Raw genomic sequence first — 24,147 nt, forward strand, 5'->3', positions numbered from 1 at the left:
CAAAACCAAAGATGAGTTTTTGCATAAATGTATGTACACTACATTCCCAATGTTTGAACAATGGCCAAATATATCCTTATTTTTAGTATTTAAAAATTGGCCTGTTCAAAAGTCTTATCCGTCAATGACCCACATACACAGTCAGACAAGGCCCGTTCAAAAATTACACTTTCTGTTGCTGCACCCAAGCTGTGTTCCAGCCCTTCCACCAGCCATCCCATACTCTCCATACATTCAAGACCAGACTCAGGACCCATCTGTTCAGACTGGCCTTCCTACAGCATGGCAGAGGTCCTGAGTAACACTATCCCCCCATAGCTGCCTAAGCTTTTACAACTTTCTTCCTTCTTTTTTAATATGATTTTATCTCATCTTTTTGCTCTGTTTTTTGTTTGTTTTGGGGTTTTTTGGCTTCTCTTTGTTTTCTGTACAGTGTCCTTGAGTTTGAGAAAGGCACTTTTAAATTAAATCTATTATTATTATTATTATTATTATTATTATTATTATTATTATTCTATAACACTTCAGAGGAGCATCTGATGTACACAGACGGTCTCCTGGGACCACTCACCGCGGTCGACTCCTTCTTCACGTCCGTGTTCTGAGAGACCTCAGTGGAGACGTGGTCTGGGGAGTCCAACTGGATCAAAGCAACACCATCCTCTCCAGATGCAGCATCCATCTTTCTTATTCTGCTAGAATTGGGCTTCATGGTAATACCAATGATGTTTGTAAAATAACGTTTAAAAAAATGCACATTGTATGTCTACTAGGGTGTGCGTTTTAACTTAAAGCATTTTGTAACTTTCAGGTACTGACATTTTGATATTGCCTAAATGCTATTTATCCAGCCCAACTGCCCAAATGCTTTTTATCCGGTGATCAAAAGTAGCCCATTCGGCGGTAATCCGCCCCATCTAGCAACCCTGCTTTGCACACTAGCTAAGTGTGTACAGATGCTATCTCTACCAAGCTGTCGACCGTTCTCTTAGTCTGCAGAGATCAATATAAATGTTTTAAACAAACAACATCTATGTCATGTCAACTAGAATACACAGGCAGGCACTCCAAAAACTGCCAGATAGAATATATATGAGGAATTCCTCTCAAAGTGGTGAAATGGTTACTCACATCACAGGAGTGTCTCGTTATCACAGATTAGATTGCTGCTTTGCCGAGTCCTTTCCCGCCTTCGACGTAATAGTCCTTGGGCCAAACCATTTTTCATTACCAAATTCTGGGCAAATTCTAGATGTGATTTTTTTATTCCTATACATCCCTAGATTATGTTTTGATATGATAGACCTTTTGGTTTGGCAGCTTATTCGTAGTTATTATCACCTCTTAACCCTCCGGTTGTGTTCATGTTTGCCCCCCCATCCTTGGTGTTCCCGGTCTAATTAGACCGGTCTGATTAACTGCGTCATCTCCAAAACCACGTGGTCAAATTTGCTAAATTTGGTACCTGGTGAAAGCTGAGACCTGTGAGGTAGGTGCGGTAGGTGCAGGAGAGTTACCATAGCTCAGCGTAGGAAGCTCTGAACGACTCGGGGTTGGTCTCTACGTGTTTAGGAGACCCAGGCGCATAAAGGACATCTGGCTCAGATGACAATAATTTGTTGTATTACAAGTTTTCAGAAATGTTCTGTTTAAATATGCAAATGATGCATTATCTACTTAAAATATTAGTTAATTTGCATATCTTTAAAGAACATTTGGACCACAGATTGGATAAAGACAGTAATTAATTAGCTACTATACATCCCTAGATTATTATTTGATGTGATAGACCTTGTTGGACCTTGTTGTTGGTAGTTTAATACCAAGCTCTCAACAAGTAACCTCAGGGACCGTTATCAAGTGATGTCATACAAACGCAGAAATTGTATTATTGTACCAAAAATGCTTTTTGTTGCAATGTTTTAATAAGTTATTTCAGTCCAGTGAATACATGTTTAAGAAATACACTCCCGTATTGCAATTAGAAAACCATTTTCTTTTCCAATTTAATGAGAAATAAATTTAAAATATTGGCTACCCCCAATCTATTGTTTGTCTGCTTCTTATCAGTCTTTATCATAATGGTATATTTACAGTACATGGACAGTGGATTGAAGCATTGGCACAACCCTCACTCATTGGAAATGTCTGTTTTCTATAGATGGATATACAATTTATTTTTCAGCAACCCAATATTCAATTCGAATTATGTTATGAATTGATATGGATCAATTTATACCTCTTATTAAATTATAAATACTCTGGTTGTTATGTTTGCCTTTTGGTTGACAGCAAAAGAGGAGGAGAGAGAGCAGGATGGTGTCGGCACACCAAAGAGAGAGAGCAAGAACCAGGTGAGAAAGTGGACAGGTAGTCAAGACCACATATGCCACAGTCCATGCCACCCCCTCCCCAAGGCAGCAAACCTAGGGGAAACACTGAGAGCAGATATCTGAACTGTTCAGTGTCAAGCCTGGAGAAATGGAGATGGAGGTTATAAAGCTCCAGAATAATGTCCAGCTACAATCGCAACAACATTCACAACATTTCTGGAGCCTGGTAGACCCAGAAAACTATAAGAATATTCACCAAGCAGCCCTGAAAGTATTTGTTGTATTTGGCTCTACATACCTTTGAGAATCAGATTTTTCTGATATGAATGTAATGAAATACTACTACTACTTCTGAACAAGACTGACAGATGAGCATCTAAATGACTCTATAAGAGTGAACCTAAGTGGATACACTCCAGCATACACAACTCTTGTAGACTCCATGCAGTGACATTCATCTCAAGTGTAGGAATGAGTGAATGCATTATTACACACATGCACACATTTTTTTGAAAGAGACAAAAGAAGAAAAAAATACTAATGTTTTCTGACTGAAAAAACTAGAAAAGGTGAATGCACTTATTACACACATGTGGACCATACAATTATAAGCTTTTGATATGTGAATGGAGGTGATGTGATACATTGATATATGGATACAGAATATACTGCTACTACTATAGTGAGCTTACACATTGACATTTGAAACAGAGCATGCTAGTGAAGAATTTCAGAGTGTTTTGATATGTTATGTGAATGAATGTAAGTAATAAGATATGAGTAGCTCTCGGCCACTTACATTTTTTCAAAGTAGCTCTCGGATGAAAAAAGGTTGGAGACCCCTGGCCTACAACATCCTCTACCATGGTTGAAATTGAGGACAGTGATAAAAGCAGTCAAGAGAGCAGTGATGATGATGATTAAGCTTGTAGCATAAATAAATGCTTAGGCTGTAACTTTTTGTTGAAAAGTTGATTTCAGTGTTTACAGAACAGAGCAGTGCTTAAAGAGATGTCCGTTTATTTCAGTGTGTTTAAAGAACAGACATTCAGTTAGTGCTTAAAGAGATGTCAGTTGATTTCATTGTGTTTAAAGGAGTCTGACAGACTTTCATGCTTAAAGAGCAGTCATTTGATTTTGCATTTGTTTCTATTGTTTTGCACACAATCATTTGTTCGTTCATCTTCATTTATGAATAAATGTCGTTTTGCTAATATAAGTTATCCATGTATCCCTTTTTTATCCATCCTGTGGGACGGGTCGTGACTCGCGAGCTCGGGGAGCACCAAGCAGCATCCCTAGGTGCTCCTCTGAGCACTGGCCCCAAAAAGTTATGTGCACCCCTGATTATTATTATTATGTAGCGGAGGTCATTTTAAATCACGCTGTCATGATGACATAGCCCTGTCTGTGACTTCTGATAGCCCAGATATACAGTCGTCACACCACGAGGATGTCCTCTGTCTCTGGGTCTGTGGGTCCCATGTTGGACTGTTCTAGGACTCACCTTCTTGCTGTAAATACATGTTGAGCCTTGGATGAGCAGTGCTGCCTCTGCAAAGAGGTCGCCGAGAGCATCCGGAACCACATGAAGACCTACGTCAAGTTGCTATGACGACGACGACGTGTGTCGAGGAGTCACGGACTCACCGGACTGAACGGTTTGGCGACCCGAGAGCGAGGTTGCTCTTCGTTCTAGAAACTTCTGCCCTAACTGTGGGGGGGGGAGGGAGGGAGGGAGGGAGGGGAGGAGGGGAGGGAGGGAGCGAGAGAGGAAGGGAGGGAGAAAGCGAGAGGGGGAAGGAGGGAGAGAGCAAGAGGGAGGGAAGGAGCGAGAGAGAGAAGGATGGAGGGAGAGAGCAAGAGGGAAGGAGGCGTCTGGACTATTAGAGGGAGCTACAGGACTGGGGGTGGAGAGTGGATGATGATGGGATGACCCCTCGTCCACTCTCCTCCACCCCGGTCCTGTAGCTCCCTCTACAGGCCAGGTGCAGCATGCTCCCCACACCCACCGTTTGATCCGTTTCACAGATCTGATACGATTGGGCGTCTCTGGGCTAAAGCAGCTGTACCTAGCTTATCCTACATTGCTTACACCCGTCCAGGCCTGTCAGATCTGTGAAGGGGAGTGAACCAGAGGCGGGAAGGTAGTACCTTCTGGAATGAAACACAGCCAATTCTGTAGCAACACTGACAATGTGGCTAAACTGGCTAAACTGAAGACCTTCTAGAGATATTCTCAATGTGAAAACGAGGGCCTGTTAAGTTATTCACTGATCAGACTGAACCACAACGTGGATGGATACTTCTCGATACGTCTGTGGCAATCGATTCTATCTTTGTACCATCAGCCTACTCATAGGGCCAGTTTCACAGACAAGGCTTAAGCCTAATCCTGGACTAAAAAGCATCTTCAATGGAGATTTTACATTGAAAGTGTGATTTAGTCCAGGACGAGGCTTAAGCCTTGTCTGTGAAACCGGCCCTTAGGGTACTTAACTACCGTCGTGAATAATGATTGTGTGGTGTATGTTCATTTACTTGGCATCCTTGCAGTATGTATATAAATTGTCATTTTAATTATATACAGTCATCTGGCCACCTTATAAAGACTTGTTCTTTACAAAACAATACAATTTCCTACAGACATACAACATTATACTAAATACATTTGGTCATGGCTTTCTTTAAAAAAATAATATTATTAATAAGAGCCGGGCATCTTTCCATTGACGTATAGTTATTAGAACCTAGGACAGAGCCAGCAGAACAGGACATGTAAGAAGTGTGTGTTTAAAGCGCACACACACACACAGTCTCAGGAGAGGTCAGACGGGGTCAGCGGGTGCTGCCGTGGGGGCGTGTTTGAAGCGGTCGTAGGCTCTGGTCTTGCTGAGCAGCGTGAGCCCCATGCTGTCCACGGTCTCCTCCAGACCGTCCTTCCTGTCTACCTCCACTGGGTAGTCGTTGGCCTGGGGGGGGGGGGAGACAAGTAAGGCAAGGCTTTACCACCCTGGTTACACACTCATCCCCTCAGTCCCAGTCCTGAGCCGAACTGTGCTGAGCTGTGCTGAGCTGAGCTGTCCTACACATCCAGCACAGTTGCTGAAACAGTTGTGGAAAGGACAATGTGAACGGAAACTACCAGAGCGCCAGCACAGTATGGTTGGGCTCGGCCCTGTTGGTGTATAAAGCCCCTTAGAAAACACACTCACTCACACTCTCACACACTCACACACACTCACCAGCTGCAGGGAAGCAAGCATGTACTTGCAGGCCTCAAAGTTGTCCAGGCCGTGGACTATGAAGCGAACGACGTCCTGTTCCCGACCTCACTCAGGGCTGCTACGACCCGGTCTCCGTAGTCATGGATGTCGAAGGTGGGACGCTCCTCCTGGAGAGAGGGGGAGGGGGGGGGGAGGGGGAGAGGGAGGGGTCAGGGGGACTAGAGGTTAGCTAATAGCCAGCAGAGCATAGGGGGGGGGGGGTTGGTTCTGTGACTGTGTCTTTTCTGTGTCACTGGGAGCCTCCTCTCGAAAGGACGGTAAACGTGAAATGTGAGTCAGGCCAAAGTGTGTGTGTGGGGGGGGGGGGTTACCCCGGTTACGGTGGCCTGGTGGGGCCAGGAGGAGGAGGTCTCACCTGGAGCAGCAGCTCAGGCCTCATCATGTCCTCCCACGTCTTCACCCGCCGCGACAACTCCGACTCCTGGGCGTAACCCTGAGAGTTCTTCAGGAACTGCTCCTGAAGGAGGGAGGGAGGGAGGAGCAAGAGGGGGAAGGAGGGAGGGAGAGGGAAGGAGGGAGGGAGGGAGTGGGAGGGAAGGAGGGAGGGAGGGAGGGAGGGGGAGAGGGAGGGAGGGAGGGGGAGAGGGAGGGAGGGAGGGGGAGAGGGAGGGAGCGAGGGAGGGAGGGAGGGGGAGAGGGAGGGAGAGGGAAGGAGGGAGGGAGGGAGGGGGAGGGAAGGAGGGAGGGAGGGAGGGAGGGGGAGAGGGAGGGAGGGAGGGGGAGAGGGAGGGAGGGAGGGGGAGAGGGAGGGAGGGGGGGAGGGGGAGAGGGAGGGATGGAGGGAGGGGGAGAGGGAGGGAGGGAGGGAGAGGGAGGGAAGGAGAGAGAGAGAGGGAAGGAGGGAGGGAGGGAGCGAGAGAAGAAGGGAGGGAAGGAGGGAGCAAGAGAGGGAGGGAAGGAGGGAGAGAGCAAGAGAGGGGAGGAGGGAGGGAGGGAGCGAGAGAAGAAGGGAGGGAAGGAGGGAGCAAGAGAGGCAGGGAAGGAGGGAGAGAGCAAGAGAGGGGAGGAGGGAGCGAGGACAACATCAGCAGGGTGAGAGGAGGCAGCATGTATGACATCACCACAGGGGGTCTGGCAGAGGGAGGGACACAGTGTGACCTGGTCTCTCCAGGTATGGCGTGGTGCACCCTGGGACAGGAGACCAGGGGGGCGTGGTGCAGCCTGGGACAGGAGACCAGGGGGGCGTGGTGCACCCTGGGACAGGAGACCAGGGGGACGTGGTGCACCCTGGGACAGGAGACCTGTCCCAGGGACGGCCTACGGTACGTACCACACTCTGCTTCACCAGGTCTTCATAGCTCATCCCATCTGCTGGGGCTCTGCAAGCAACAGACACACACACATTCAACACACACACATCCAACCGACACATGGAATGGAATATATTTGAATATGACAGGGTGAATGTATGGGGACTGAGGGAAGGACAGACGGACAGGATAAACAGTAGCACCGCCCGGGAATACCTGGCACTATGAAGTCCTGACCACCTCCAAACTCAGCGGGGATGTCAGCCAGGAAGTCGTGGTCCTCGTCAGAATGGTCGTCACCTAGGCCCAGACACAGAGGAACAGTACCATTAAGACGAACGTCGGGGCCTAATGCCATTTAGGCTACCATCGTACCTCGGTGTACCTTTCACCCAGGCCCAGACACACAGGAATGATACCACTAAGATGACTGGGACTAGTGTCAGGTGGACTACCTACCATCATCCCTACCACCTACCTATCTCCTCGTTACCACCTAGTGTTCATGTTTCTATGAAATGGTATCCTGTTTGCTTTAGCTTATATCCGATGTACTATCATTTCTATAGCAGGACTCCGTTGAAAAAGACACTAAAAAACTTTCTTTGTATAGCGCTTTTCCTGCAAACGTGCTCCAATCATTATATAATAATAATTTAATTATTTAGTCATTTAAAGGCAATATTAAAAACTCTTTGACTGCCAGCCATGTTCAGAGCGGAGAGCTCCATACTGCCAGACTTTTGGGGCATTTTCGCTGAACTTTGAAGACCCACCAAATATTGACTTTTCGGACTACATAAACATTGAACATATCTACCAAGACTTTAGACTCTCTTCTTTCATCAGAAAAAGAAAGTTTGTTTCTAGCCTCTTTGAGTGTTTAGAAATCGGCCGTAGAACATAGGGTGGTTTCAGCAAAAACACCTGATTTTGACCAATAAACAGAGAAAACGAGCTTTTTCTGCAGAGAAGCAAATTCAAGCAAAACGGTGACTGACGTCCACATATTTTAGTTTTAGTGACACCTCAAACATCTGAAAAGTTGTTTACTTCTATGAAACAATAAAAACAACACAGGAAAAAAGGCTTTTGATGACAAAATAACTACATTTATTCACAGATTTAGAACATTTAGAATCATCATCACTCAATCATATATTTTTTTCTGTGTGGTAGGCTTTGAAGCACTCTCCTGAGTGCAGGGGTACATGGCAGGACCTGCACCACATTCTGGTCTCGCTCCTTTTACCCCTTCGAATGCAGACCCTACATTTTCTTGCTGGCTGTGTGTTATTGCTGGTGGGCCTTAAGCGTTCCAACTCATGCCTGGCCATCCGGCCATCCAGCCTGCTGTCTGGGTCTCTCTGTCTTGCTGCCCTGGTTTGTCGGACCTCCTCTTCCTCCTCCTCCTCCTCCTCCTCCTCCTCCTCCTCCCCCCCCTCCTCCTCTCTCCCCCTCCTCCCCCTCCTCCTCTCTCCTCCTCTTCCTCCCCCTCCTCCTCCTCTCTCCTCCTCCTCCTCCTCCTCCTCTACATAGGTTTTTTCAGTCCACGACCTCGCCACCCTCCTCATGAACTCCAAGTGTAACCAGGGAGTAGCTGAAAAGGACTGTATACTTTTAGGAAAGGGCTGGTTATCTAACTAAGGGAGCTAAATAGGCAGTATAAGAGGATACAGGCAGGGGGCGACAGCAAACCGTTAGACTAGCAGTTAAGGTCGTTAGCATTAGCAAGGGAACTAGCATTAGCATTAGCCTTCAAACAACTAGCATTAGCATTAGCGCTACAAACAACTAGCATTAGCATTAGCGCTACAAACAACTAGCATTCGCATTGAAGCTACAAACAACTAACACACGGTATTACAGGTGAACAACACATTTATTACACGACGGTTGTATACATCCCCATATATACATTCCCACCCGGCCGGCCACACACACTCTCAATCACTCACTGACAGTCTCTGGCCTGAACAGGCCTATAGTCCAGTGGCGTGGTGCGCGTCGAGGCCTGGTTGACTGGCATGTGCGTCGACGAAGTGGTCCGCGTTGAAGCTCCGCTGGAGTCTGTGTTTGCTCGTGGAGACGACGATTAATGTCCAGCTGGCGTCCCGCTTGGTCCCACGGTGAACAGCCGGCCGCTGGCAAGACGGTCCAACGGGAACACAACCAACAGGCTACAGTGGCTCACTCAAGAATCGCTTTTCCTGGCGTCTTCAGTTGCTGCACGGTGTGCTCGCTGCTGAATCCGCCATCTTAGATCGGCTTCGTTGCTTCTCTCGTTCTAGTTCTCTCTCGTTCGGCTTCTCTACACACACTCTGACTGACTCCGCCCTTCCGGCTCTTATATAGGCACCACCGAACGTAACATCCGGGTCACAAACACACCCCGGATACTACGTCATCAAACATATGCATAAAACATTACAAGAATAATACATATACTTCACGAAACGTATATAATTGTATAGAAAATAACAAAGGAAATACTAGGGGCAAAAATAGGGCTGGTTTGGGGAAACTAAAACTGGCACTAAACTGTGGGCCTTCACAACAGCCGCCCCATGAAACCCTCGGTTTCAGTCAACTAAGAAGGCACACTGGCTAGGCCGCTCCAGCAGCGTGAAGTAGGAGGTGAGAGTGTCGACCACTCTGCCTGTCTGCCAGGCGGCGCGCGGAAGGGACTGGTCCATCCCCAGTACCACGGCACCTTCGGACATCTTGTCTCTCTCCCTCAGCAGAATCTTCTGCTTCTCCTCCTTCTCCAGGGCGCGGATGTGCTCCTCGAAGCAGATCAGAGCGTCTTCCTTGTCCATGTTCTCCAGCGCCTCGTACTCAACGAAGGTGGGGTTGTCCAGCAGGTACTGCTGGGCCTCGGACCAGGTGGTGCAGTGGGTGACGTTGGCCATGTTGTCCAGAATGCTCGTCAGCGCCTCACAGTTCCTCTTCCTGAGCTGCTTGGCTTGTTCCTTTTCCTTCTTAGCCTGGTAGGCCTTAAACGCTTGCTTCTTCTCACTCAGCTTGGGCAGGGCGCTGTAGCGTGGGTCGTTGCTGATCATTCTCATGGTTTGCTCCCATGACGCGTCGGATGAACCACCATCCTCCTCCAGAAGCTCTTTGAAGGCCTGCTTGGCCTCCTCTTCTGGGTTCCACTTTACTCTCTTCTTCGCCAACTTCGGCCTTTCCTCCTTGGAGGCGTCTACAATACTGGCTGAGACTTTCATGGCTGACGTGTACTTGACGGAGTTGACGGGTGCGTCAATGCTGACCTCGGCCACGTGAGGGTGCATGGCCACCTGCAGGTGTTCCTCGGCAACAGCTGTTGCCGCCATGGCACGGTAGCGCCACCACCGGGACTCCTTAGTCTGGGAGTTGTAGTAGTAAGGCTTCCCATCCAGAGACTTATGCTCTGTCCACAGAGACTTCTTCCTCGGTTGGTCATCCTGTGGTGAACCATTTGTGGTACTAACTGTTCCAGGTGCACTGGCAGCAATAGATTCCACTCCAGGCGGTCCGGTTGGTTGGCTTGCTTCTTCGGTTCGGACATGGAGGGATGACGTAGCTCTCCCGTCCCTCTCTCTCCACTCGGTAGCGCCTTGGAGGGCCCACCCAAGCGCAGTCTTAACAGCCATCGGGCAGCCTCGTGGTCCTCTCAGCGGAGGACGGAGCGACACGATCAGTTCAGCGTTGTCCGAGCCGATGAGAAGGGTTGGCTCCGCTCCTTCTATCGGATGTAGGTCTACTCCCCGTAGGTGGGGATATCTTGCGCGTAACCTCTCCAGGGGGTAGTCGTAGCGGGAGAGCGCTAGCTGGTCGGCGGTGAAGACATTCTGAAGCCGATGTCTATCCGACGGCCGCCCCGCCGGGGAGATAGAGAAGTTGATTCTCGCCCCGGTGACCTCTTTAAGGTCGCGACGTATCGTGCGCAGAGTCAGCTTCTCCGCAGTCCCTTGGAGCCCCAACTGGCGCACTGCCCCCTGGAGAAGGATGGTCCGTTCCGACCCGTCGTCTAGAACGGCGTACGTGTCGTACACAGCGTTGTTGTGGTGAAGTCGGACCTTCACCACCTTCAGTAGAACCTTGGAGCCGCTGCTCTGTGGCGAGTCTAGGTAGTAGACAGGGGTTTCCTCTTCCGGTGCGCGACCGGACCTAGGGCTTCTGTTGCCCTCCGTGGACCTGGCGAGGGAGACCTCGTGTAGGATGTGGAGGTGGACCTCCTCACAGCGGTTGCACTTCCTCCTCAAGGTGCAGTTCTTCGCCAGATGGTCGCGCCCACAGTTCCAGCACCTCTGGTTCTTCTCGAGTCACCTCTGCTTGGCCTCGGTACTCAGGTTGTTGAAGTCACTGCACTCATTGAGCCAGTGCTCGCTGGTGCAGTACGGACATGGCGGTGGACCTCTCCGTCCCTTTGGAGGGGGTTGAGAGGAATCCTTTCCCTCAGGTCGGGTGGTCCTCTCTCTCCGAGGCTCCTCCTCCGTGTGCAGCACTCCTACTGGGCGTCCTCTGTTCGAGCTCGGCCCGTCCCAGCGGTCTCCCTTCTCCCTCTCCTTCTTCGGCTCAGCGTAACCCATGGCGTCTACGTTGGTGTCATGCACTTCCTCCAGTAGGAACTCCGCGAAGGCAGCCATGCTCAGACCCAACTTCTCGGGGTTACGAACGCGCTGCTGTCGCCGGAACCTCTCCTGCCGGAAGCGTGGGATCTTGCGGAGCAGCCGCTCTACGTTGGAGGTGCTGTTGATCTCGCTGGCGCCAGCTGGGCCCTGCGTCTTCAGCATCCCAACCAAGGTGTGCACGCGGAGCGCGAAGTCATCCAGCGCCCGGTCATCCTTGATGGGGGCCTGCTGTTCGAGTGCTTGCAGTTCAGCAAGGGCGTGGTTCCAGGGACGACCGTAGCGGGCATCCAAGTCAGCGAGCGCTCTGGTGTAAGGTGTCGGTGCGGAGGCATGGGCCAGTACCATGTTGTGGGCTCTGGGGTTCCTCACATGCTGAAGGAGAATCGCATATTTGTAGGACTCGGAGCAGGAGTTGTCCAAGAGCGTGTCTAGGCAGATGCGTAGCTCCACATACTGGCTCCTGTCCTCGTCCTTGAAGAAGGGGAACTTGGGTCCCTCCACCTGGGGGAACATCCTGTAGTGGATCATCGGTGCTGGAGTGACGGTCTGGGTGTCCGGCCTGCATGCATTTTGGTGCACTGGAGGACCTAGGGGTGTGCTACGCTCTTGGGGGATGACTGAACCCCCCGGGCAGCGACGCTGGCTCCCTCTGGGCCGCGTAGCGGTCGGGTCCCTGGTCCTCTTCCTTCCAGGTGGTCAGCTGGGCCTGTGGTTGGACAGTCCTGGCGGGGGTCATGGAGCCATCGGCGGGGGGTTCAGGAGATGGCACTCGAGAGGGCCGTGCGGATGATACTCTGGAGCTACAGGCCGACGGAGTTCTGCTGATGCACACGTCGCGCATGGTCTGCATCATTTCCTCCATCTTCTCTGCGTGCAGTTGCTCTCTCGCCATCTGCCTCTCCGCCGCGCGTTCCGCCCCCTCCATCTGGAGGCGGTCGCGCTCCATCTGGAAGCGTTCCCGTTCTAGCGCCTCCTGGCGCTGGAGGCATTCACGTTCTAGCGCCTCCTGGCGCTGTCTCTCCGTCTGGAGGCGGTCGCGCTCCATCTGGAAGCGTTCACGTTCTAGCGCCTCCTGGCGCTGTCTCTCCGCCGCGCGTTCACGTTCTAGCGCCTCCTGGCGCTGTCTCTCCGCCGCGCGTTCACGTTCTAGCGCCTCCTGGCGCTGTCTCTCCGCCGCGCGTTCCGCTCCGTTCATCTGGAGGCGTTCGCGTTCTAGCGCCTCCTGGCGCTGGAGGCGTTCACGCTCGAACTGGAGTCGTTCCCGCTCTAACGCCGTCTCGGCCTGTTGGCGCTCCCGCTCTAACGCCATCTCGGCCTGTTGGCGCATATATTCGGACAGCGCGGCACCACTCCCTCTGGAGTGCAGGCTATCCGCCCCAGAGGCAGAACTGCCCACGGAAGCCCTGGACCGGTAGGAAGCCACTGAGCGGCAGGAGCTAGGTCTCGAGCGCGCCGTACTGGGAGGCAGATCGTTAAGGCTGAGGCCCTCCCTCTTCCGCCCGCAGGCGCTGTCGGACCGGGCCTCTCCTTCCTGTTCTTCCGTTTCCACGGCAAAACCCTGCGGTTCTGCCATCTCATCCTCAGGCTGGTGCTCTTTGAGGGCTGTCTCAGTGCTAGCCACCTGCTCGCCGGCGGACACCTCGGCCTCTCCGACCACTGTATCCCGTGGAGTGCGCTCCTCGCTACCACTCAGTGAGCTTTCAAGCTCAAGCTCATACTCCTGTAACCTCGGAGGCAACCGCGGGACTCTCTGTGGTCGTGGCTCTGGCTCAGGGGGCGGAGAAGGGGGGGTAACTGTCTGGTCTGGTTGGCTGCGCTCAGCCATGCTATCACTACACTACCAATCCGGCTCGAAGGACCAATTGTAACCAGGGAGTAGCTGAAAAGGACTGTATACTTTTAGGAAAGGGCTGGTTATCTAACTAAGGGAGCTAAATAGGCAGTATAAGAGGATACAGGCAGGGGGCGACAGCAAACCGTTAGACTAGCAGTTAAGGTCGTTAGCATTAGCAAGGGAACTAGCATTAGCATTAGCCTTCAAACAACTAGCATTAGCATTAGCGCTACAAACAACTAGCATTAGCATTAGCGCTACAAACAACTAGCATTCGCATTGAAGCTACAAACAACTAACACACGGTATTACAGGTGAACAACACATTTATTACACGACGGTTGTATACATCCCCATATATACATTCCCACCCGGCCGGCCACACACACTCTCAATCACTCACTGACAGTCTCTGGCCTGAACAGGCCTATAGTCCAGTGGCGTGGTGCGCGTCGAGGCCTGGTTGACTGGCATGTGCGTCGACGAAGTGGTCCGCGTTGAAGCTCCGCTGGAGTCTGTGTTTGCTCGTGGAGACGACGATTAATGTCCAGCTGGCGTCCCGCTTGGTCCCACGGTGAACAGCCGGCCGCTGGCAAGACGGTCCAACGGGAACACAACCAACAGGCTACAGTGGCTCACTCAAGAATCGCTTTTCCTGGCGTCTTCAGTTGCTGCACGGTGTGCTCGCTGCTGAATCCGCCATCTTAGATCGGCTTCGTTGCTTCTCTCGTTCTAGTTCTCTCTCGTTCGGCTTCTCTACACACACTCTGACTGACTCCGCCCTTCCGGCTCTTATATAGGCACCACCGAACGTAACATCCGGGTCACAAACACACCCCGGATACTACGTCATCAAACATATGCATAAAACATTACAAGAATAATACATATACTTCACGAAACGTATATAATTGTATAGAAAATAACAAAGGAAATACTAGGGGCAAAAATAGGGCTGGTTTGGGGAAACTAAAACTGGCACTAAACTGTGGGCCTTCACAACACCAAGTGTGTTTTGCACTTCCCCGGGTTCCTGGCCTTGTACAGCACATAGGCATTGAACACACAAAGCTGAAACAAGTACGCCACAAACTTTTTTGACCAGTTGAGTGTTTTCCTAATGAATGGGTAGTATGCAATGTTCTGGTCAAGTTTGTCCACCCCATTCATGCAGGCATTGTATGCCACAACACACTCCGCTTTGAGCTGACCCACCTTCTCCTTCTGCCCCTTCTGCCACACCTCCACCCTCTGCATGCTGTCATGGTGGCAGGTTGTCACCATCCTCACCAGACGCTTGTCCTGCCATGCCATAACCAGCACCCTGCCATTGTGCCGCACCAGCCTCCCCTCCACACCCAAGTCGGTCTTTGTCGGCTCCCTTATGATCTGCGGTTCCCCCCTGTTTTTTCGCAGTGTTCCGCAGACGTTGGTGTTGGCTTTGTTCAACTGCTCACACAGTTGAACAGAGTTATAAAAGTTGTCCATGTACAGTGTGTATCCGTGTCCTGTGAGACGGTCAAGGAGGGAGAACACTGTGTCTGGGAGTGTGTTATGCTGGCCAACATAAGGCTTCATGTTAAAACAATACCCAGTATAAGAGTCACACAGTATGTAGGATTTAATTCCATACTTCACCGGCTTCTGAGGGTTATACACTTTAAATGATAGGCGGCCACGCCACTGCATCATTCCTTCATCAATGCAGATACTTTCAAAGGGCTGATACAGCTCTACAATATACAATATTTGGCTACAATATAATCTAAAACAGGACGCACTTTATACATTTTATCTGTGGCGTCCTGTGATGCATTATTGTTGTAGTGGAGGAACTTCCAGATGAGCTGGAACCTGTTCCTCGGCATGGTTTTATTGAAGTATGGAGTGGCGTCCTGTTGATCCACACTCCAATACATTTCTAGATTTGGCTTTTTTATGTAACCGGTGATGAAAGTGAGTCCAAAGAATTGTTTCAGTTCTGGGACTGTCACCGGTTTCCATAACCTCCCTCTGGAGTGTCGGGATGTGTCGGGATGTGCCTGTAAAAACTGCTGGGCATACAGGTTGGTTTGATCTGCAATGTGCTGCAGCAGCTCATCAGTAATAAGCAGCTCCAGGAAATCAACCGGCAGGTCAGATTCCAGCTCTGCAGCAGCATTCTGGGGTCCAGGGGTTGCCGTGAATGGAACCTTTGTGGGTTGCCACTCACCCTGACCCCAACCAGCATCTTTCTCTGAAGACAGCCGTCTCCTTGCAGCACACCCTCTGGTTGAGGCACGTCCTCTGCTCGATTCAGGGACTGTAAAATATTGAAATATATACCATTTTATACAAAATATATATACAAAAGGCATGTTTTATTGCTTTGTAATGATGTCGTGTAATAGTGTAATAGTGTAATAGTAATAGTAATAGTAATAGTAATAGTAATAGTGTAATAGTGTAGTGTAATAGTGTAGTGTAGTGTAATGATATTTCTATATATTATATGTTTACCTTTGCTTTTCACACTCGCATTTTTGTCTTGGATCGTGGATCCCCGCTGATCTGGAGAGGATTCCCTGCTGCTAGCCGATCCGGATGGCAACCACTCGTCCGACGAGTCAGGGTCGGGTTCTACGTCCTCCGACTCTGAACTGTTTGAAGAGTCGGGGCGACGTGGCTCCGATGGTCCAGCAATGCTACCACGAGTGTAGCGTTGCGCGTTGCTCCGGTTCTCACCATCTGCAACATTTTGTGCATCTCCTGCACCAGATCTGCTTGCAGTTGACCTGATCGGCACCACACTCCTTGCAGATCCACTGCCAGACAAGCTCTGTGCCAGTGTCAACTGCCTATACTGCCTCTGTTTGTCTCCGCTCGTTTTCGCTAACCTTTTCGCCATTTTCCACATACAACCCACAACACGCCTTCTTCTTCAGCTTTTATATCTGAGCTAAATCGAACTGCTGCCCCCATCTGGGGCAGAAATACATTACACCCAAGTCTGAAATTCACACACCAGGTGTATAAGACGTCAATATGGCCATCCCCGAAAAAGAAAAAAAAAACAGTCAACGTTACTAATTTATAAGACGCCAAATGGCGTCTTTGGCAGTCAATGAGTTAAAAAGATGGGTTTTTAGTCTTGACTAAAACATATTTGCTGAGGTTGCATCCCTAATGTAAACTGGCAGTGCATTCCACAATTTGGGTGCATCAAATGAGAATGCAGCCTCACCAAATCTCTTCTCTAATGATATTTAGATAGTGTAAATAGTACTGTACTGACACCCGGAACCTTCTCTAACTCAGACAGACAGCAGCGGAGACCACAGCAGGACCCAGAGAGACCGGCCGTCAGCCCCGCTACTGGGTCAGGTGCTGAGGCTGGGTGTGAGGAGGGGTCAGCTGACCAGGGTTGACCAGGGACGGTCTGGGGTTACAGGGTGGGTCAAAGGTCAAAGGTCAGGGTGCCAGGTCTCACCCTGGTGGTCGTGGAGTCTGAGTCCCTCTGGCTGGGCGTCCTCCCCTCCTTCCCCTCCCTCTCTCTCTTCTCTCTCGTCCAGCTGCAGGTACGTCCTCTTCAGCTCCTCGTCTGACACAAACACACCCTGAGACCCCCAGAGGCCACCGTTAGTACACACTCACGCACACTTATAAGCATGGAGACACACGCACGCACACTTATAGTAGGTCACAGCTGGACAGAAATCACACACACACACTTATAGTAAGCCACAGCTGTACAGAAATACACACACACGTACACACACTTATAGTAAGCCACAGCTGTACAGAAATACACACACACACAAACTTATAGTAAGCCACAGCTGTACAGAAATACACACACACACACACTGTGGTGACCCGCACGCAGCCCCGGGTATACCTGGCCTTCAGCACCCTGGACAGCGGCCGCATAGATTAAGGGGCCGCGTCATTAACGGAGTCTACGCCCATCACACCCGGCTGGTGCACATCACTCCATCAGGTCGAGGGCTCGTTACGGGAATGCGGAGCACCTGCGGCGCGAACGGGTGGAGGAATGATAAGCGGAGGCGGAGGCGTCAGAAAGGGAGCGAGAGGCTACGCGACGACACGCGTATGGGTGAGGGCCGTGGTACGGCGGATAATATCAATGCCTGGTGGGATTAATTGTATGTCTTGTTTCCCACAGTAAAGAGAGAGCCGGGAGTAGGGGGAGCGCGAGCCCGCCTGCCGATAGCGGAGCGACCAGCCCCTCTGCCCAAATACCCCCCGGAGCTCGGAGACGGGACACCGGAGTGTCCCCCCGAGAGGAATTGAGTCCACCCTTTTGCCCTCCCCTAGAGGCACCTTCACCTTTGGAACCAAGTTCCACCGTTAGCCGCCCGGAGGCGAGTTTTAGTTGGACCTTTTTGCTTTCTCCGTAACTCTCCTTTTTTTCCTAAATAAATACGTCCAGTGGGCGGTTTTGAAACTTTAGCGCTGTGTTGTCTCCTGTCTGGGTGGTGTGTTTACCGGGTCTACGTGGTGGTCACCACAACACACACACACACACACACACACACACACAAACTTATAGTAAGCCACAGCTGTACAGAAATACACACACACACACAAACTTATAGTAAGCCACAGCTGTACAGAAATACACACACACACACGCGCACACACACTTATAGTAAGCCACAGCTGTACAGAAACACACACACACACACACACACCGTTCTCTTTAGGATCCTCTTCCGTGTCTTCAGCTTCTCTTTCATTTTAGCCAAATAAATGTAGTTCAGGTCTGCAACAGAACAGGAGACGTGACTTACTCAGCCCAGGCAGGACACAAGCAGGAACACAACACCAGTTCCAGGCACCCCAGAGACCGTTTACCTGTCAACTCCGGTCCGTTCTTCAGCTTGCGATCGGGGGGGTCGTCTGGAACTAGAGGAGGGCATGGGTCAGGACTCGCAGCCTAACACGCTCTCTCTGTCCAACTCACAGCCTAACACGCTCTGTCTGTCCAACTCACAGCCTAACACAGTCTGTCTGTCCAACTCACAGCCTAACACGCTCTGTCTGTCCAACTCACAGCCTAACACGCTCTGTCTGTCCAACTCACAGCCTAACACGCTCTGTCTGTCCAACTCACAGCCTAACACGCTCTGTCTGTCCAACTCACAGCCTAACGGTCTGTCTGTCCAACTCACAGCCTAACACGCTCTGTCTGTCCAACTCACAGCCTAACACACTCTGTCTGTCCAACTCACAGCCTAACACGCTCTGTCTGTCCAACTCACAGCCTAACACAGTCTGTCTGTCCAAATCACAGCCTTACACGGTCTGTCTGTCCAACTCACAGCCTAACGGCCTGTCTGTCCAACTCACAGCCTAACACGCTCTGTCTGTCCAACTCACAGCCTAACACGCTCTGTCTGTCCAACTCACAGCCTAACGGTCTGTCTGTCCAACTCACAGCCTAACACGCTCTGTCTGTCCAACTCACAGCCTAACATGGTCTGTCCAACTCACACTCACGGGAGACTCATTGACGACACACACATTGAAAGACCAACACACACACAAACAAACAAACTCACAGGTGCCGGTGTACCAGGTCCAGAAGTCTTGGAGCACGGTGGGGCCTTTCCTTTTCCTCTTGCCCTCATCGCTGAGACCCTGAGGCACCTTGTAACATTTACCTAGGAGGACGGACGGACGGACGGACGGACGGACGGACACACACACACACACACACACACACACAATGAAGGCAGGCATTCACAAACCCGCTGTGCTCAAAGTGAATATTGTCTGTTGACCAAGGTTGTGTGAGTGGACTACATTCGTGTGTAGGGACGAGGTTTCCTGACCTATTTTCAGAGGCTTGTCTTCCCTGAATGTAGCGTACGGGTCATGTAACCTCCACGTATTCTCCTGCAACACACACACACACACACACACACACACACACAGTTGATAGAAGTGTACATTTGTGATTTATCCTGACTGGGTCAAAAATATAAATCAACATCCTGTGCGTGTAGTGAGTCACCCTACCCCCTGGGCTTTCTCCTCCGCCGTCCTGCGCTTCATCTGTTCATCCTCGGAGGGCTGGACCTCACGCCTCTCCCTCAGCATCCTCCCTTCACCACTGGCCATCTGGGAGAGAGAGAACAGGTAGAACACCCTGAGACCAGACACAACACATGGCAGTACAGGCAAGGCAAGGCAGGTTTATTTGTAGAGCACATTTCATACAACAGGGGCAATCAATTCAATGTGCTTTACATATATCATTAAAAAATACAGAAAAAGGATATTCTTTTTTTTAAATGGCAAGAATAGATAGACATATATATAGATCCTTAACCCACCTCCATCCCCTCGTATGCGTGTGTGTGTGTGTGTGTGTGTGTGTGTGTGTATGTGTGTGTGTGTGTGTGTGTGTGTGTGTGTGTGTGTGTGTGTGTGTGTGTGTGTGTGTGTGTGTGTGCAGGGCTTAAAGTGGGAAAAAATCCTGTGCCTGAAACTTTTTCTTGGGGAGGGGGGTCACAAACTGATTAAATCACTTAAGGCCAAACTGATTGCATCACTTATTAAGCCACTATCACTAAAACAATAGATCAATAGATCTCCATCAAGTAGAATACTGATGACTAGTGACCAGTCATGCATGAGGGCTGACGAGTTGGCGATGTTTACTTTCCTGCTGGCTAGGTGTTGTGTTGTTACTTTCGCCAGATCATCATCAAAAAATCGAACAAGGACATTGAGGATTTTGTCCATGTTAATATTAGTAGCTTCGTCGATATTCATTGAAAACGTTGCTTTTTTAAGCTTTTCACACAGCCGTTTTTTAAATTCCGGGACAAAGGCCATGTGTGTTTAAATAGCTGGCGTGCTGATTGGAAACGGACAGCTTTGTCAGTGCATTTTTGTCTTCTGATAGCTTCTTGCACAAATCGACGAGTGGCTGAGCCTTTGTGAAAGACAGATCATGTTCAGCTATAAACGCGCACACTCAGATATTTTGCTCGCAAACACGGTCGGTCATTGAAGATACCTGTCGCCGTCGCTCCCGGCAAGGTTGTTGTATGAGCAAGCGCTCGAACCGAAGCTTGGTGACCGGGATCTGAGGCATGTCGAGCAATAACCTTCTTCCCACTACTATACTATATACTATGCTATATATATATATATATATATATATATATATATATATATATATATATACTATAGTATATACTATACTGCCGTAGACGAGTTTCTTTGAGCACGGCGTACAGAAACAAGCACCTGGCTCCCTCAGTTTGAGGCACCACGTCCATAAGGCTTCCCCTCACTACTCTCCTCTATCAATGCCCAGCGCCATTTATTCCTTACTCCTCGTTCTAGTATAGCTGTGTCTTCGCCATGTTTAAGAAACTTGGCTTCCATTTTAATAGACTCTTACTAACAGGGTTCGAGTTATAAGCTGAGCTCTGTGGGGGTCTCCAAAATAACAGTGCTAAATTTTCTCATGCACGCGCGAATCATGCCCACACAGCGATGGGACTTACAAGTTTTAATTAGCTATAGGCAGTAGCAGATTAAGGTGGTCAGTGGCCCTAGGCTACTCCTTTGTGTGAGGACCCCCCCGCCCCCATACACAAGCCTCCCCCCTCCCCAAAATATACAACTCACCAGCACCCTGCACACACACACCACTCATAATGCTTTACCATAAAACACTTAAACACTTTAATAACACAATAACACAACAGTGTTAATAATGCAAAGAATAAAAAAAAAGGTTCAGTGCATTCAGTTCTGTCTCTATTGCTCTCCTCTCCCGTTGTCTCTCTGTTACTGTCCTGTTGTCTGTCTCTCTGTTGCTGTCCTGTTGTCCGTCTCTCTGTTACTGTCCTGTTGTCTGTCTCTCTGTTGCTGTCCTCTCCTGTTGTCTGTCTCTCTGTTGCTGTCCTGTTGTCTGTCTCTCTGTTGCTCTCCTCTGCTGTTGTCTGTCTCTATGTTGCTGTCCTGTTGTCTGTCTCTCTGTTGCTGTCTTCTCCTGTTGTCTGTCTCTCTGTTGCTGTCTTGTTGTCTGTCTCTCTGTTGCTGTCCTGTTGTCTGTCTCCCTGTTGCTGTCCTGTTGTCTGTCCCTCTGTTGCTGTCCTGTTGTCTGTCTCTCTGTTGCTGTCCTGTTGTCTGTCTCTCTGTTGCTCCCCTCAGCTCTAAATGACAGAAATGAATTAGTAGTAGTAATAGTTGTAGTAGTAATAGTAGTAGTAATAGTAATAGTAGTAGTAGTAGTAGTAGTAGTAGTAGTAGTAGTAGTAGTAGTAGTAGTAGTAGTAGTAGTAGTAGTGGTAGTGGTAGTAGTAGTGGTAGTAGTAGTAGTTAGTAGTATTAGTAGTAGAAGTAGTAGTAGTTGTAGTAGTAGTAGTTGTAGTATGAATGAATGAATGAATGGTCTTTATTGTCATTGATATAGTACAGGTACCAAACAACGAAATTTGGGAGGGGGGGCTCCCCTGGTGCTAGGAAAGAAAAAAAAAGAAAAAAAACAAGAAGGGAAAGGAGCTGGTTTACATAAATAAAGGCTATGTACACTATCCACTATACTATACTGTACAGATAAAACACTGTGCTGTACTCTATGCTATGCTATACCTATTCTAACATTTCCTATTTCTCTGCAACCTTATGTACCCTAGGGTTGTCATATTGCACATAGTGTTATTGCACATTCATTTAAAGTGTCGCAGTTTGCAGGCTTGAAATGTACACATTTGTGCCTCAGCACTACACCTGATTTTTCAATCCAGCAGCTGCCATCCAGACTGTCCAGGGCCCAGAACCTAGGTCTTTGCTGTGTTCAGGGCCTGGATGGCCCTGGGGTAGAAGCTGAGCTTCAGTCTGTTTGTCCTTGCGAACATGGTCCTGTACCGCCTGTTCGAGGGCAGCCGAGCAAAGTGTTCGTACCCAGGGTGGGATGGGTCTCTGGAGATCTTGGAGGCCTTCCTGAGGCAGCGTGTGTTGTACAGCTCTTCCAGAGAGGGGAGGGGGGCGCCGGTGATCTTCTGAGCCGTTCTCACGACTCTCTGTACCGCATTCCTCTCTGCGGCTGTGCAGCTGGAGAACCAGTTGCAGATGCAGTAGGTGAGGATGCTCTCCACTGCGCAGCGGTAGAAGGCCACCAGTATCTCCTGTCTGGTGTGGTCCTTCCTGAGGACTCTCAGGAAGAAGAGCCGCTGTTGTGCCTTCTTGATGATGGCTGCTGTGTTGTTCTTCCAGGACAGGTCATCCTGTATGTGCACCCCCAGGAATCGGAGGGTTGAGACTCTCTCCACGCTCCCTCCGTCGATGAGCAGGGGCTGGACCTCAGATTTTTTCCTCCTGAAGTCCACGATGATTTCCTGAGTCTTTGACTGGTTCAGCAGCAGGTTGTTAACCTTGCACAGCTTGCTCAGCTGCTCTACCTCATCCCTGTACGCCGCCTCGTCCCCCCACGAGATGCAGCCCACCACGGTGGTGCAAACTTTACGATGGAGTTGCTGGGGTGGACGGGGGTGAAGTCGTAGGTGTAGAGGTTGTAGAGGATGGGGCTTAGCACGCAGCCCTGGGGGGACCCAGTGCTGAGTCTGAGGGCTGTGGAGGTGTGGGAGCCCACCCGCACCCTCTGGGGGCGGTCGGACAGGAAGTCCTTGATCCATGCACATATAGAGTGTGATAGTCCCAGGTCTAGTAGTTTGGTCACTAGCCTGTCTGGAAGGATGGTGTTGAAGGCAGAGCTGAAGTCCACAAAGAGCAGTCTCGCGTAGCTGTTTCCCCTCTCCAGGTGGGATAGAGTGGAGTGGAGAGTCGTCGCGATGGCGTCCTCTGTGGACCTGTGGGCTCTGTAGGCGAACTGGTATGGATCCAGGTTGGGCGGGAGGCGTGTGACTATGTGGGCCCGGACTAGTTTCTCGAAGCACTTCATGATGATTGGTGTGAGTGCCACCGGGCGGTAGTCGTTTAGGCAGCTCACCGTGCTTTTCTTCGGGACTGGGATGATAGTTGAGGTTTTCAGGCAGGGTGGGATGGTGGCCTGGGACAGGGACTGGTTGAAGATGTTGGTGAAAACCCCGGCCAGCTGGTCGGCGCAGTCCCTCAGCACCCGTCCCAGGACGCCATCCGGCCCTGAGGCTTTCCTGGGGTCCATCGCCTTCAGCACGCGTCTCACTTCATGCTCTGTGAGGGTGAGGCTGCTGAGAGCTGGAGAGAGTGGTGTTTGTGTTGTGGTTACCTCCGTTCGCCCCTCGTCGAACCGGGCGTAGAAGGAGTTCAGCTTTTCCGCCAGCAGGGGGTCGTCCTCTGCAGCCTGTTGGCTCTGAAGTTTGTCATGTGCTGAACCCCCTGCCACACACGCCTGGAGTCGTTGCTCAGGAAGCATTCCTCAATCTTCTCTCTGTGGTCTGCCTTGGCCTCCCGGATGCCGCGCTTTAGGTTAGCCCTGGTGGTGCTGTACAGCAGTGTGCCCTTCCCTGCGAAGGCGTTGTCCCTCTCATTGATCAGTTTTTGGACCTTCCCAGTCATCCATGGCTTCGTGTTGGGGTAGACCCGGACCCGTTTGTCCACGGTGACTGAGTTGGTGCAGTTCACTATGTGGTTCAGAACCGACGACGTGAACTGTTCCAGGTCCTCATGCTCATATTCCTGCCATGAGGTGTCATTCAGGCAGATCTGCAGTGGAGCGGACCCTGCTGGCCAGGTTCTGACAGTCTTAGTGGTGATGGGAGCACTTTTCCTCATGGTAGTGTAGGCTGGGATCAGGAGGATCAGTAGTAGTAGTAGTAGTAGTAGTAGTAGTAGTAGTAGTAGTAGTAGTAGTAGTAGTAG

At 50.3% G+C, this 24,147-nt stretch overlaps 1 protein-coding gene across 1 annotated transcript in view; it reads right to left on the reverse strand.

Annotated features, from left to right (window-relative positions):
• The window catches only part of LOC308164000 (transcriptional regulator Myc-like), a gene marked incomplete at both ends in the record, with an annotated part of 137,214 nt that extends 122,637 nt beyond the window's left edge, over positions 1–14,577 (reverse strand). The window contains 2 exons of the mRNA XM_080538166.1: positions 8,265–8,321; positions 14,536–14,577. Coding sequence (XP_080394292.1) covers positions 8,265–8,321; positions 14,536–14,577 — 99 coding nt within the window. The remainder of the gene's footprint in view (positions 1–8,264; positions 8,322–14,535) is intronic.
• Between the last annotated feature and the right edge of the window lie 9,570 nt (positions 14,578–24,147).

Source organism: Nansenia antarctica (assembly GCF_963989245.1).
Source record: "Nansenia antarctica genome assembly, chromosome: 8".
Taxonomy (NCBI): Eukaryota; Metazoa; Chordata; class Actinopteri; order Argentiniformes; family Microstomatidae; genus Nansenia; species Nansenia antarctica.